Source organism: Saccostrea echinata, unplaced genomic scaffold (genome assembly GCF_033153115.1).
Source record: "Saccostrea echinata isolate AGI-Se365-2 ecotype Australia unplaced genomic scaffold, CSIRO_AGI_Sech_v1 ptg000029l, whole genome shotgun sequence".
Lineage (NCBI taxonomy): Eukaryota > Metazoa > Mollusca > Bivalvia > Ostreida > Ostreidae > Saccostrea > Saccostrea echinata.
In genome coordinates, this window is record NW_026889778.1 from 37,138,870 (window position 1) to 37,154,468 (window position 15,599).

Genomic DNA, 15,599 nt, shown 5'->3' on the forward strand with positions numbered 1-15,599 from the left:
TAAGCAGAAAAAAAAATCAAAGTTAAATTCTGCCAAATTAAAAACGTATGCTTATATTGTGTCAGTTTATCATAAAACTTTGTACACCTCGAACACACGCTAATGTATTCATACTAATCGCACGCTTGATAGACGCTCCGCCTTCTCATTCAAATAACCTTGACCTACAAAGTTGTAATGGCGAAACCGGGGTTTTTACAGTGAAGTATACGATTTTATTTAATCGATATAATGTATATCGTGAAAGTCTCCTTCCCAAAAAATCTTTTATAAGTATCTATACAGACTATGCTTGAAGACTTAAGCTACAATATATCCATGTTCAGATTTGAAAAGGTAAAATTTGGCATTTAAAAAGGGGCGAGAAAGCAGTGTTATGAAGATTCATCCTTTATATAAAATTTTGGAGGGTTGTTTTGATAGCAATTTACAACTGGGATTTGAAGGGCAACAAGGCAGGTCGATCTTAATGACACATTAAATTATTTTCTATTCTTTCTTGATAATCAAGCAACAAAAATTGAAATGTTTCATGCCTATACCAATGAGAGGTAGAACAAATTTTTGATAATCATTAAACTAGTATTAATTCTTTATGTGCATTATAATTATAAAACAAACTAATATTTTCTTATAAACAAGCCAATCTATCAAATTCATTTACTGAGATGTGAAAGAGTTTAAGATTTTGAAAAAAAAAAACAAAAAAAAAAAAAAAAAAAAAACAGAGGGCTTCTTTGAATAGATTAAAATAACTGTAAAATGTGACTGTGTTGAAAAGATTTTCCTATTAAATACACATAATATGTATTATGTAAAGTAATTGAAATGTAACTCAAAATTAATTGAAATTACAGGGTATTTTGTTCATTGTAATAAATAATATTCAATTCCAAGTAATTGAAAAAATGGTCAATTATGCCAGAACATAAATGTGCACTGAAAATATGACAAATATCCTTCAAATGTACTCATTTTCTCATACTTTAAATGTTTGATTTATTGAATCAATCACGCCTTCTAGTAGCCAAACTCAACATAGTGAGGTTTGTGATAGTACGATGTTCGTTCGTCTGTTTGTTTGTCTGTATAAATATTTGTTAATAATTTTTTTTAAAAATAATACTCATCCTAGTTTTCATCTTATGTGTAAGAGGTTGCAAAGAAACCAAAATGGTGTTGCAAAAATTACTGAAAAAACGCTACTATCCACACAGCTTTGTTTGAATATTTCTATGATATACATATAGAATTGACAAAGTCCCATCCATAGGAGCAAAATATTGGTCATTAGAATAAAAGTACCTTAAGTACTGAAAGGGTATTTTTTCAGCTATTTCTTTCTTTCACAAAAATATTATATGTATGTTTTTTTTTTCTACACAGAAAAAAGCGAATTCTTACAGGTGAATATAGAGGAACGGAAGACCATTTTATTGCCATGGCAACAAGAGTCTAGTTGTCATTACTTTTGTTTATATACAGTTTTCCATTTGATTAAAAACTGGCTCCTATGTGATAAAGGTAAGCTAAGAATCAAAACTTGGTCTTCGTGCATGTACATCTACATATACGAATAGTTGATGTTAGCTTGTAAGAATATAAAATAGCGGGTTACAGTGTGATCCCATCAAGAAGTAATGAAAAAGGTGAAGAAAGCGAACAATATTCGATCTAAACTAAATCTACAAAAAATACAAATTTGTGAACAGTGCGTAAAAGTATTATATTTTGACATATCCAATCCAAATTCTCTGTCTGTTATTAAAATTGCCTGTTTATTCTAATGGATATCCATGCATAACGTCAATTTACAATGTCATATTTGTTTGATATTGATTACGGAGCCACTAAACAGATTCTTCTTCTTGAATTTGCATTAGGCGTTCTTTATCAAACCCTTCTTGTACCTTCTTTCCTCTCACAATTACTGAATTAATTGAAATCTCAGGAAAATCTCTATAATGTCTTGCCTTCAACAGAATTTGTGCATTTTAAAATATAATGAGATAAACAAAGCATTGCATTGATGTAGCATAGTATGTCCAAATATTCTTAAGAAAAACTATTTTATACACAAAAATAAAACAAATTTAATTTAAAATAACATCGTTTTCATTTGTGATTATGTAAACTCACAAGAACATTTTTATACTCGTTTCTGTCCTCCCCTTGTTTAACTTCTTCTCTGTGTGGTAACTCTACACCGACTTTTAACTGTCGCTCTCTGCCACACTCTTCTCTGAATATTTTTTTCAGTTCCTCCGGATTTATTGTTGTTTTCCTCCTAATATTGTTTGTCATATTGTCTATAAGGTTTAGGCTTTCCTGACTGAGGTTCTTGTTAAAAAATACTGAATATCAATCTATTGCTTTTGTGTGGTTTTTCTTTCCAGCAGAAATGTATTAATTTAATTAAAAAAACCGATACACTAGAGTTATTAAGTCAGATGTTCAAATTACTGTATTTAAGAGAAAATAGTATGATGTAGTAATTTTTCCAGGAAAATTAGAGTTTATATACATGGATTTGTTTTAAACAGTAAACTTTTTCCTGTAGATCTATAAAATTTTCCTATGTTAGTGAAATATGAAAAGGGAATATCAAAATTTCTGAAGTGCTGTTAATCAATGAGGGAGTACCTGCGGCGATATGACAGCTACAGTAATTTATTTCATGATTTTTTCTACTCTCTTGCGATTAAAATATAAGAAAGTTCCAATCTTACTATTTATTATTTCCAAAATATCTTATTTTCGTGCTTGCTCCTAAATTTGTTTTGAAATCTGAATTACATGTCATTTGATTGAGGCTTTAATTAAAAAAATTATCTTGAAGCAAATTATTTTTCTTATAATTAAACTTGGAAGACTTTGAAAATCCTGGATAGATTTCTTAGTAGTCGGCCAGGACAAGTACAGAATTTTTAATTATAGTATCGTTTTGTAGTCTGTGTGTCCGTCCATCACGTATCTGAAGCATATTTTATTTCAGAATCTATAGAATGCCGTAGATAAAAGGTGTGCAATGTCCTTAACATTTATACATTTTTATGCCCCGTATCGAAGATTCGGGAATGTATAGTTTTTGCCCTGTCCGTCCGTCTGTCTGTCTAGCTGTCTGCCTGTCTATTTGTCTGTTAGTCCGCAAAAACTTTAACATTGTTCATAACTTTTGGTTGAAGCTTATTGCTTTCATATTTCACATTTGTATTCCTTGTGACAAGTCCTTTCTTTGGGTACCATTATATTTGAGTTTCTGACCTTCACCTTGGCGTTTGACCCAGTTTTACAAATAATTTCTTCACATTAAACTTGGCCATAACTTTTGAACGATTGGTGCTAGGGCTTTCATACTTCACACGTGTAATCCTTATGACAAGACCTTCCTTAGGATACCAGCAATTTTTACCCTTCGACCTTGGAGTTTGACCTACTTTTGAAAAATTTTAACATTGCTAGGGCTTTCAATCTTCACATATGTAATCCTTGTGACAAAACCTTTCTTTGGATACCAACAACTATGACTCTTTGACCTTGACCTTGGAGTTTAACCTACTTTTGGAAAACTTTAACCTTGGCCATAAACTTTGAACTTTTAGTGCTAGGGCTTTCATTCCTTTCATGTTTAATCCTTGTGACAAGACCTTCCTTTAGATACCAACAATTATAGCCCATTGGCCTTGACCTTGATGTTTCACTCGCTTTTGGAAAACTTTAACTTTTTCCATATCTTTTCAATGGTTGCTGCTAGGGCTTTCATATTTCACATGTATATTCCTCGGTACAAGACCTTACTTTGGGTACCAATATATTTGATTTGCATTTGAGAAAGTTTAACCTTCGCTTTAAGTTGCCATAAGGGCCATCAGTGTTTCACAAACACATCTTGTTTTTTTTTTAATTCTAGGTCATGTTTCGTCGTAGAAAAACTTGAAATTCTATAGCGTCAAAATGAAATATTGCTAATATCAAAACATATCATTTGTTTTGCTCGCATAAACAGTCTCGTTCTTATTAATTCTACTTTCTTTCAGAGGTGATGAGATTATAACTTATCTGATATTCTTACAATGCTTTTAAGAGGAAAGATGTAGAATATAAATTTAATTCAGAAATTGTGTACGAGCCTTATGTACCAATGCAAGACTTTTTACTGATTTGTTCATTGTCTTCTTTCGAGATATTGCATCACATCACACAACTTACCGGATCACCCTCTGTTTTCAGACTCTTCACCAACTCATTCTGTAGATTAAATATATATATATATATATATAAGAAATTTAAAAACAAAACATACAATATACACATGGAGACACATTCCTGTCAATTTTTTGCATATTTATTTAAACAGGTTTTATTTAAGAGGCTACATAGCTGAAATTCTATTTCACCTTTTATCACTCTCAGACAATACAATGGTATATGAGGTACATGAACGTATAGACATTTATACAAAATAAAAGAAAAGTATGAAACAATAGAGTAATTATTGAAAATAGGCCAATATTTTTATGCCCCCGTATCAAAGATTTGGGGGTATATAATTTTTGCCCTGTCCGTCTGTCTGTCTGTCTGTCTAGCTAAATGTCTGTTTGTCCGCAAATCCTTTAACCTTGCCCATAACTTTCGATTGATTGGAGCTTTGACTTTCATATTTCACATGTGTATTCCTTTCTTTGGGTACCACCATATTTCAACTTTCGACCTTGGAGTTTGACCCAGTTTTGCAAATTTTTACCAAACTTTAACATTGGCCATAACTTTTAAACAATTGGTGCTAGGGCTTTCATACTTCACATGTGTAAACCTTGTGACAAGACCTTCCTTTGTATACCAACAAGTTTGACCTTTTGACCTTGACCTAGGAGTTTGAGCTACTTTTGAAAAACATTAACCTTAGCTATAACTTTTGAACGATGGGTGCTAGGGCTTTCATACTTCACATGTTAAATCCTTTTGACAAGACCTTTCTTTGGATATCAATAACTGTCACCCTTTGACTTTGACCTTGGAGTTTGACCTACTTTTGGAAAACTTTAACCTTGACCATAACTTTTGAACAATTGGAGCTAGGGCTTTCATGTTTCACATGTCTAATTCCTGTGACAAGACCTTCCTTAGGATACCAACAACTTTGACCTTTTGACCTTGGAGTTTGACCTACTTTTGGAAAACTTTAACCTTGGCCATAACTTTTGAACGGTTGGTGCTAAGGCTTTCATACTTCAAATATGTAATCCTTGAGACAAGTCCTTTCTTTGGATTCCAACAACTTTCACCCTTTGACATTGACATTGGAGTTTGACCTTCATATGGAAAACTTTAACCTTGGTCATATATTTTGAACGATTGGTGCTTTGGCTTTCATATTTCACCTGTGTATTTCTTGGGAGAATGCCTTTCCTTGGGCACCATTAGTTTTGACCATTTGACATTGACCTTGATATTTAACATACTTTTGAAAAAATAACTTTAACGTTTTCCATATCTATTCAATGGTTGCTGCTAGGGCTTTCATATTTCACAGTTTATTCCTCGAGACAAGACCTTACTTTGGATAGCAACATATTTGATTTGCATTTGAGAAAGTTTAACTTTTGCTATAAGTTGTCATACGGGGGCATCAGTGTTTCACAAACACATCTTGTTTTTATTAATTGCACAGATTACAGTTGTACTTTTCCCTAAAGATCTGTCAGTATCAGTTTATCTACCAGCCAGATTTGATTGGAAGTCTGCGATTACAATTTTTATTTATTTATTTTTTTTTTTTTAGTATAATTCTTTTGGAGTCTACTTAAGTGCATTTCTCCTTCAAAACTTGTGATTTAAACATTCAGATGAATTTTCTACTCTCCATAACCAATCTCGTGAAATTGATTTAACAATGTTTCTTTCACAATAGAGTTTTTTTTAGTTCCAGTGTGTGTCTCACATCTAGTGTTATTTCTTGTGTAAATAGAAATAAACCTCTCGATTTTCTAGAAATTTTGTTTATATCGTTATTTTGGAATATACCAACATTTTCGTTAAGTTGTAAATCTGTCTGTAACTCTTTTATTTTCTCAATGTTTTCTTTGGATTGTTCAGATTTTTTACTGTCCGATTTATATTGCTTGATATACTTATGCATGTCGCACGGTTGATCAATTGAGTGACTTTCTACCGTCGCGCTTCCGAGTTCAATTGTTATCGGACAATTGACATCAGAGTATAAATTACAAAAATCATGGATGTAAAATTGTTTGAGCAATTTGAAAATATATACACCACATACATATATCATATTGTTAGTGAAAACCAGAAAATCATCAACATTTACTAAGTCTTGCAATTTACCCACATGGGCATTGAAATCACCCTTTAAACAGACATAACCATCTGAGAGATTAAAAACCAAATTCTATGTATTTCTAGAAAACAGTATTTGGATGCATATTTCATGTTTTCAGGGAATATATAGTATGCAGTTTCTAATAAAGTGTAATCTAAAAGATAATACAATATTTTAGCTATTGAAAGGCAGTAGGCATACGAGTAGGACAATTTGTGTTATGTACAGTTATAAAAATTATAACAAAATCTACTGTAACAGCCAAAACTATCCCACCAAATTAAACCTTTGCTTTATTAAATCTGTTTTTTTTTCATGAAATGCAACAACCTGGTATGTGTTTTTGTAGAACACAAGACTTCATATGGAATATAAAGTTTAAAAATTCAAGATAATGCAGTTTTTTTTTGCATGAAACCACCCACATTTAATGTCAGAAGTACAGTCAATGTAAAGACTGCTCTTCTTTGCTTTCATGACCTCTCGGTCTGCGTCTTGAAGTTTGGAGTGGTCAATTTTAGAATCTTGGTCGCTGCAGTTTTTGTTCGGACCCGTCTTTGACCATCAATGTACAGCGTATCACAAACACTTTTCACTTTTTTCTTATCTTTCCTGGTCTGTTCCATAACGGGATATAATTTCCTCATATTTTCCTCTATCTCTGAGGGATATTGCTCGTTGACCCAGATATGAGTTCCGCTTAGTTTTTGAAGTGCAAGCATTCATATAAACTCAAGATCTTTAAAGAAGGAAAAATTGGCCAAAATATATGCGAACGATTAAAATCGTTCAACTTCTTCATTCAGTGCACTCTCTCAAATGAAATCTTCTAATATAATTTGAATCTGCGTTGAGTAAATTCTTTTGGATGAGACCTTAAAAACTGAGGTTCCGTGTCAGGGAAGGAGTTGACACGATAAAAATAAAACTTCACTGCTCAATAGCCTTGAGATCTAAATTTGAAGCCCTTTACTGTAGAGAGTGACATCTCTGTAAGAGTGAAAAATTCTCGAATGGGACGTAAAACAACATACAATCGATCAATCAATCATTATGCTACGTTCAACACAAAACACAGTGCACACTTTACAGAACAACAAAACATACACTGCACATGTGAACTTTGTTCAGTGACACGAATAAAAGATATCAATTTTTTTCTGAAGTATCAGAAAGTTACAATATAAAGTTAATATTTTGAGAACACAATGTAGTTATAAGAAAGAAATGATTACTACTTGATGAAATCCTGCACGAGCGCGGGGAATTGAATTTATACCACTACCGACAGAAAAATTCCAATAATATATATTGTAGTTTCTACTGACAGCCTACAGGCTTATAGCAGGAATAAATACTTTGTACAAAATGCCGCATTTAGTTTTGGAGCAGAAGTAGATGTACGCCTCCTTCTCTCCCCCCCCCCTTTCCCCACCCTTTTGGAAAATCTTGAAAAACAACAGTTTCATTAATTGACGTTTATTGTGAAACCTGTTATACTATGTTATGAATATTGTAGTTCAGGTACTCTTATTTAATTTCCGTCAGAATAAAAGCAGCCATCATGCACAATTTATTGTTAAATTGGTTTTTTTAAGGGGGGGGGGGAGGGGGGTAAAAATTAGCGTTTAACGCCATCCTGAAATGTATTGATTAAAGAACAATTTTTTAACAGCTTTAATTGTATTTGAACAATACCTTATTCATTAATTTTCTCTTTTCATGTAAGCAAGTTTATTACGAAGTACAAATTGTACTTCGGGTTCGTTGCCATGATGCTCTCAATGAGGAATATAAAGATTTTACTGATAAATTTATTAGAAAACGGTAAATGTATTAGGAAAACAAACCTTTTAATAGTCTTTGCATATATCATATATTCACAACTTATAGTGTTATCAATGATTTACCATTATTTCAATGACCATTCACACAAAAGTTTGTTTTTTATGTTCATACTGCTATAATCGCCTCGTTTTTTTTAACATCGGGCTCGATGCTATATGATGTTCTAGAAGCTTCCGTTAATATTAAAATCAGTGAACGACGAAAATAATTAGCAAATTTTCCTTTTAAATCCGTTATCACAACTTATTTCTTTTACATCTTTTAAATCAAGTTTTGACTGAATAATTCAGAGATGACGGTTTATGAAATAAATAAACGATTGCTTGTTGTCAGTTTCATTCAATATTGCCAGTAACTTAGATCCGCCAACCGAAACCGCCACCGTACTCACGTTTTTGCTATTTCATGGCTGTTTAAAGAAAATGAAAGTAGACTTTTAATTTAATGTACGATATTTACTATGCCATTGAAATCTGAATATAGTTGACGGACATCATCTTGTATCTAGTTTATTCATAGAGGAGTAAGTAAGAACTCTGCAAAATTTATTAATTTATAAGTATAGATTTTACGTTCAAAACACAATAAGATTAAAAACTAGAAACTCATTGCGAGCAATGAAAGGTCTTCCGTCCGATTTTGAAAATAAAAACGTAAATTCAAGCTGAAAAGGTGATAAAAGAACTTCAGACACTCTGGAGATTTAACCCTGGTCGTCAGCGTGAAAATCCAACGCGCTAATCATTAACCATTCACTTATTAGCATCACTTCCTGTCACGACCGGAAGTAACGGCGATACAAGATTTTCTAGCGATTCAAATAAACTGATGACTGACTATCAGTCCTGAAAGTTTAAGACTTCAGTCATTTACTGTTGCCAAGTGATATTGTGAGAACAAATTCTAATTTTGAGGACAGGTAAACAAGCGACCGGAAGTGAATTTTATGAAAAAAATCTCTGACGTTTCTCTAGACATTTGCAGTATCTACAAAATGCATAAAAACATTTCAAGTACTTTATCGATAAACAATATTTATGAGAAATTAAATATCGAAATAACGTAGTTTATCACCAAAAAGTTGACGTTTTTGTTTCCGGTGGAATCTAACATATTTCAAAACAGCGAAAGAGATGCAATAAAGTTATGCAAACTTTAATTTAAAAAAGAAAAGTTAATTTTTTTATTTCTTTGATCTCTTCCTGTGACGACTGGAAGTTACGACTGACGCATTTAACCAAAATGGTTTTGCCTTCTCTTCAAGGTCTGTTACTCATAAAAATTTGGTGTTTTAATCTTTTACCTGTTTTTGAGATTTCGCTCAGACAATTTCTCATTTTGAGGACAGAAAAACACGCAACCGGAAGTGAATTTTTTAAAGATATTTGAGGTTACTCTAGACATTTGTAGTCTCAATAACATATTTAAGATTCATTTCAAATACTTTATCTATAAAGAATATTTATAGGAAAGTAAAATACTCAAATTATTTATTTTTTCTCTTATAACCGGAAGTTGTCGTTTTTGTTTCCGGTGGAACTAACATCTTTCGAATCTGCGAAAAAGATGCAATAAAGTGATGCAATTTTTAATTTAAAAAAGAAAAGTTGAAATTTTCGATTTTTTTGATCACTTCCTGTGACGACAGGAAGTGACGACTGACGCTCTGAACCCAAATTGTTTTGGTTACATCTTAAAATCTGTTGCTCATATAAGTCTGGTGTCTTATTCTCTTACCGTTTCCGAGATCTTGCTCAGACAACTTCTCATTTTGAGAACAGAAAAACACGCGACCGGAAGTGAATTTTGCAAAGATATTTGACGTTTCTTTAGACAATTGCAGTCTGAATAACATATTTAAAATTCATTCCAAATACTTTATCTACAAAAGATATTAATGGGAAAGAAAAATACTCAAATTATGTAGTTTTTCTCTTATAACCGGAAGTTGACGTTTATGTTTCCGGTGGGACCAACATATTTCGAAACTACAAAAGAGATGCAATAATGTGATGTAAGTATTGATTTAAAAAAGGAAAGTTGAAATTTAATGTTTTCTTTGATCACTTCCGTAAGCGACCGGAAGTGCCGACGACGAACGGAAAGGTGCCCTCTCCAATTTAGAAATCGTGTTCTATCATCTCTAACAAGTCCCCAGTTCATATCTTTAGCCATTCTTGAGAACACTAGCGGACAAAATTTCATTTTAAAATCAGGAAATTGTCCATAACTTGGCACTGGAACCGAATTTACCAAAAAACGGAATTTTATATAAAATTCATATAAAGACCTTTTATCCCTGAAAATTTCAAAGAAATTCATTGAACAGTTTTCGAGAAATCGCGTGCACAAAATTTTGTGATCGGTTTCCGATTTTGCAAAATACTTCTGACATGGCATACGCACACTTACAGGTTGACCCTTTTATGTGACCCATTCCTGGATCCCGGATGAGTAATTCAAACACATGAATCTACATTCGATTTTAAGCCATGTTTGTCTGGCTAATGAAAAAGGTGAAGATAACGAACAGTGATGTATCTCAAGAAATCTTTAAAAATACAATTTTGTGAAACGGATCTCTTGAAATTCCAGAGATGGGAACAGGTACACGTGCCTAGGAGGAGATGGTATTCCCTTGTTGACCTGTCACATCCGTCGTGAGCTCTATGTATTGACCAAGTAGAGGGAACAAATGCCTAACAATTGCTTTGAAACAAGTCAGCCAAAAATATGACCAAATGGTATGTTATATTTGCTAACAAGGTCGATATAACGACCATAAACTTTACGAAATTCTGACTTTAGAAGAGGGTGTTGAAATATCTGTAATATCAATTTATACTTCAGTAGCCTGCCTCCATTTAAAAATTGATTGTACTCGGAGCATTCTGTTGAGTATGGAATAAGTTGGAAGATGTAAACACCATATGCAGGTATTAGCGAGATATTACTAGTTTATAAATAAGTAAAGTTAACGATAGAAAAGCTGAAATCATCTCGAAAATCATCTCGTTTGTCATACAATTTTGTCGTTACTTGGCCCTAACTGTCTACAGTCAGTTAAACATCCAATATGAAACAGATGTCACAGAATCTGTGGTGTCTTTTATTTCAATTTGACTCGGATATATCAAATTGACAATGAATGAAAGTAACTATTGTTAATTGATAATACATCGCCGATCTCTATACATTTCGAGTCGAAGGCCACGGCAAGTTTTTTTCTTCTTCTTATGAAGACGTTTTTGAATAAATTTTGCTTCTTGGGAATATAAAAATAGGTCGGCTAATAAAAAATCACAATTACATGTAGCTTCCATCGGAATTCCAACATATTTTAACTATGTTACAAAGCATCTACGTGTAACAAGATTAAAAATTGTAAAAATGAAAGAACACATCCCATTTCAAGGGAAGAGATTAAGAGGGAATAAAGTCATATGTCACGTTTTTTTTTTCTTTTGCAAAAGCCACTTTGACTACATTTATAAAGTCTTCGGAGTCCAGGTCTTCCAACAAACAAAAAAGTTATGACAGAAGTCCGCGAACTTTCTGAACAACCCTCGTATTTAATACAATAAGACTGACTGAAAAATCATTTGTTGATTAATTGTAGCACTTACAGATGAAGGACATGTTCGTCTCAAAATCTCTTTCATTCTTTCTTCATCTATTTTCTTTACAATTTCTAACTGTTCCGTGTGGTATTGATTCAAAATTTCTGCCATGTTGTCTCGTTGGTTTCCAAGTTGTTTCATCATTTTCTCTTTATAACGTTTATTAATCTCATCTAGATTCTTGGAAAATAATATTTGAGCATTGAAGTAGAATAAAAAAAAACTACAATAGAAATTTTGATTCAAATACCAATATATAAAGTGTTATAAACAAAACTAAATGGCCTTTCAAAAGTATTGAAACATACAAATAATTCAACTCATACCTTAAGGAGATTGTCTTTGATGTTCATATCTTCAATAAAGTCCGACGAAGTATCAAACTAAAATCGGCAAAATAAATCATATAAAATTCTTTGAGCAGTGCACACGTGCCCTGTTCATAAATTGATATATTTTTTTATTTACTATTTAAAAGTGAAAAAGTGAACTTATATATATATATATATATATATATATATATATATATATATATATATATATATATATATATATATATATATATATATATATATATATATATATATATATATAAGATAAAATATCCAAGATTAACAAACAAGTTCTCATTTAATTATTACACTTAGCACTTTCGCCTTGAGGCTCTTCAGAGTGTAACAAAGTATATAAAAACAATACGACTTGGTTGTTATGACGTCGTTATTGTGACGTCAAAAAGGCAGCATTATACATTGGCGCAGGTAAATGTCATTAGGGCGCCAAAAGTATAAAATTGAACACATGTACATTTTGATAAAATAGACTGCTACTTTTAAGCTATAATGTTGAATTAACATTTAGTTTAGGTTTAAATAATTTTACAGAGTAATCTTCCTTGGCTCATCGTAATTGTTCATTATTTTCTAAAACTTTATAAAATAGAAATATTAAAAAGTTTCCATTCGCACATAAATGAAATGTTCACTTCATGGCGTATTCTTGACAGAGGGGTCCCGTATTTGTTGTTTATGGTAAGAGTCCCAAGGAGATCGTTCGGTTCTTGCATGTTACAATAAGCAGGGGTATTTTTACCAGTTTTAAAAAATTCTCGGGCAACATACCTTCATCTACTAGTTAATTTTGTTTTATACTTTCGTAGATCATCTTCAGTGTTGTATTAAACTCGGGTTACCATTAACTCCCTTGGGCATCTTTTTTATATATACTACGCAGGTGTAAAAGCTAGTTCCATTAAATTATTGATAATTCATTCATTTAATAACGCAACTCCATTGATGACGACATTTGAATTCGTTAATTGTAAAACATCGACTTCTTCAGGAAAAAAGAAACAGTTTCTCTGTTGTGCCAAAAAAAAAAATGTATGATTTTGCTCCAAAAATATTTCAAGCTTGATTTTTTTTTTCTACTGTGAAATTGGGAGATTATTTCTGATATATTTTTTTTTAATTTGTAATATGCAGTATCTCAATTGTGAGATTGCTAAGGATGTTACCCCAGCCACTCCTGCAACATCGAGGCTATATAGAGAATGGACGATTAACTTATCACAAAAAAACATGGGCGAAAATCAGGCGCATAACAAAATAAAGTCTCACATTACAGAATCAATTGAGCAGAAAGTTAAAGACAGAAAAAAGATTATTCAACTAAGTAAAAATTGCAAGGATGTAAGGAAGCACTTAAACCTGGTACTTTTTTTGTGTCACCAAAATTTTGTAAATGTTCCAAGTATCAGTCAAAGTGAGATGAATTATAATAAACGGTGAATTTACGAAATTGAATTCTCGTGGGACAAAGAACTCTGTGCAAATTTTCGTTTTTACTTCATACTCCAATCTTTAATACATGTATGGTGTATCTTACCTCTGTATCTTCTATTATTTTCTTCACTCTTTCTCTGTTCATTGAGGACAATTTAATGTTCTGCTCCGTCATATAATTGTTTATTTTTTCCTCGCTTTCTATGTCACTTGAAGAATTTTCACCATCCTCTTTTTCATTTGGAAATTTCAGCAAATCAATTTTGGATAATTCCTATGGAAAAAATAAAAGAAAAGAAGACGAAAAAGAAAACGATACGAAAAGAAAAATATCTGCACCTAAAATAAGTCCTTTTAATTTCTTCGTCAGAAATAGTTTTGTACATTAAAAGATCCAAAACAGTAGAAACAGGGCAACAAATTTATATTAAACCTTGCAGCCATTTTAGATTCAAGAAGAAGATGTCAACATGCTTTTTACATTCATTTTGTATTTAAAAATTTGGATCCGTCTTTTTTTTTTTTTTTTTTTTTTTTTTTTTTTTTTGTCTTAACCTAGCGAAAGGCCAGGAACAGATGTGAATGCACTTTATATAGATCTGAAAATGGTTGTATTGATGATAGATTATTATTGGTGTTCTATTGGAAAAGACTATTGAATACGATACGCCCACGTAAAAATTTCTATAAAAAAACAAAACAAAAATAAAACAAAACAAAACAAAAACACGTTGTTCAATGTCTGAAATAGTTGTCATGAATACAATATAGGTAATTTTATGCCAGCCTCACAGCAATATTCATACTGATTTGGTTTTTGAAAAATTTTAAACGATTAGAAATATGTTCATTAGTTGTTGATCTCTGATTCACTTTATGAAAATAGAAAAAAAAGATAAAATGACACGTATAAAATTTGCTGAATACAGTACTTTATAGATCTGAGTGGAGAAAGAGAGAGACTATACAAGACAAATTATCATCTCAAAGACTAGAGTTTGACTACCGCTCAATTGAAGGGAAAAACAATCAAAACATATACATACCCTTTCTACTTCGTTGATAAAAGTAGCAGAAGATTGTTCTGTATTTATTTTACCCTACAATATCAAACACAGTATGCATCGCTATGGCCTCATCTTTATGAATGGTCTAATGATTTGGGGGAAAACATTTTTTTTATATACGAACAATTTCGGATTGAATAGTTTCAAATTAGTTTGTAAAAATAACTCTCACATTTAACAATCATCTAGTTTCTTAGAAAATGTGTGTATCGAGTAAATAATAATTTATTGCATTACTTTAATTCAAAAAGGAGAATAAATCAAGTTATGCATGCATGCAAGTATTACCCCTTTTTTAAGTTTCTCCACTCTTTTATCAAATTCTGATTTTAATGACCCCTTTTTCCATTTCCACCGGATGTCAGATGCATTGAAAGTTATCGTGTCAGAATGTTTTCGGTGTAGCATGACCAGAAGAGCCACTTCCATAGGATTCATTTCTCTGTGAAGCACTTCATCACATTCTATGTCCATGATTTCGATTAAATCTTTTATCTACAAAAATCCATATAAACATGTACTATTTAGACTTTTGTTACTCAATGCATCTGCGAGATGAGAGTTTCTGAATGTATCCAGATATTGCATTAGTTTTGTATTTGCAGGATGGACATTATAAAATATATTATTGAAGGAAGTTCGATACTCAAATAAAAATACTTTGTAAATTATTTGTGTTTAAAAATTTGAATTCAGTCCTGAAAATTCCCCCAATTTTGTGCGCCATCATAATGTGAATATTAAGTAATTTAAATGACTGTATATATAGAAACATACAAGAAAAAGAAAATAAGCCAGAAGATCGCTATAACACCATCGCTTTAAAACTTGTGAAACTTGTATGAAAATCGAATCGTAGCATCATTTTATGAAGACTACTATAGCTAGTGTTGTGTTTACCAGACCAGCTGCTGTGAATATTATTCATGAGTTTTTTTTC

The 15,599-nt window shown here is 31.8% G+C and overlaps 2 protein-coding genes across 2 annotated transcripts in view; one reads left to right on the forward strand and one right to left on the reverse strand.

The window, feature by feature from the left end:
• Positions 1 to 15,599, forward strand: part of LOC133195887 (protein lifeguard 4-like) — a 396,544-nt gene that overhangs the window by 214,609 nt on the left and 166,336 nt on the right. The gene's annotated exons all lie outside the window — the stretch shown is intronic.
• On the reverse strand, positions 1,851 to 15,137 carry LOC133195264 (uncharacterized). The gene is made up of 8 exons (XM_061331118.1): positions 14,948 to 15,137; positions 14,639 to 14,692; positions 13,696 to 13,866; positions 12,135 to 12,191; positions 11,815 to 11,988; positions 4,210 to 4,248; positions 2,140 to 2,340; positions 1,851 to 1,973 (listed from the first exon to the last, which is right to left on the reverse strand). Exons 1-8 carry the CDS (start codon positions 15,131 to 15,133, stop codon positions 1,851 to 1,853), a joined length of 1,005 nt encoding a protein of 334 aa, XP_061187102.1. The 5' UTR covers positions 15,134 to 15,137.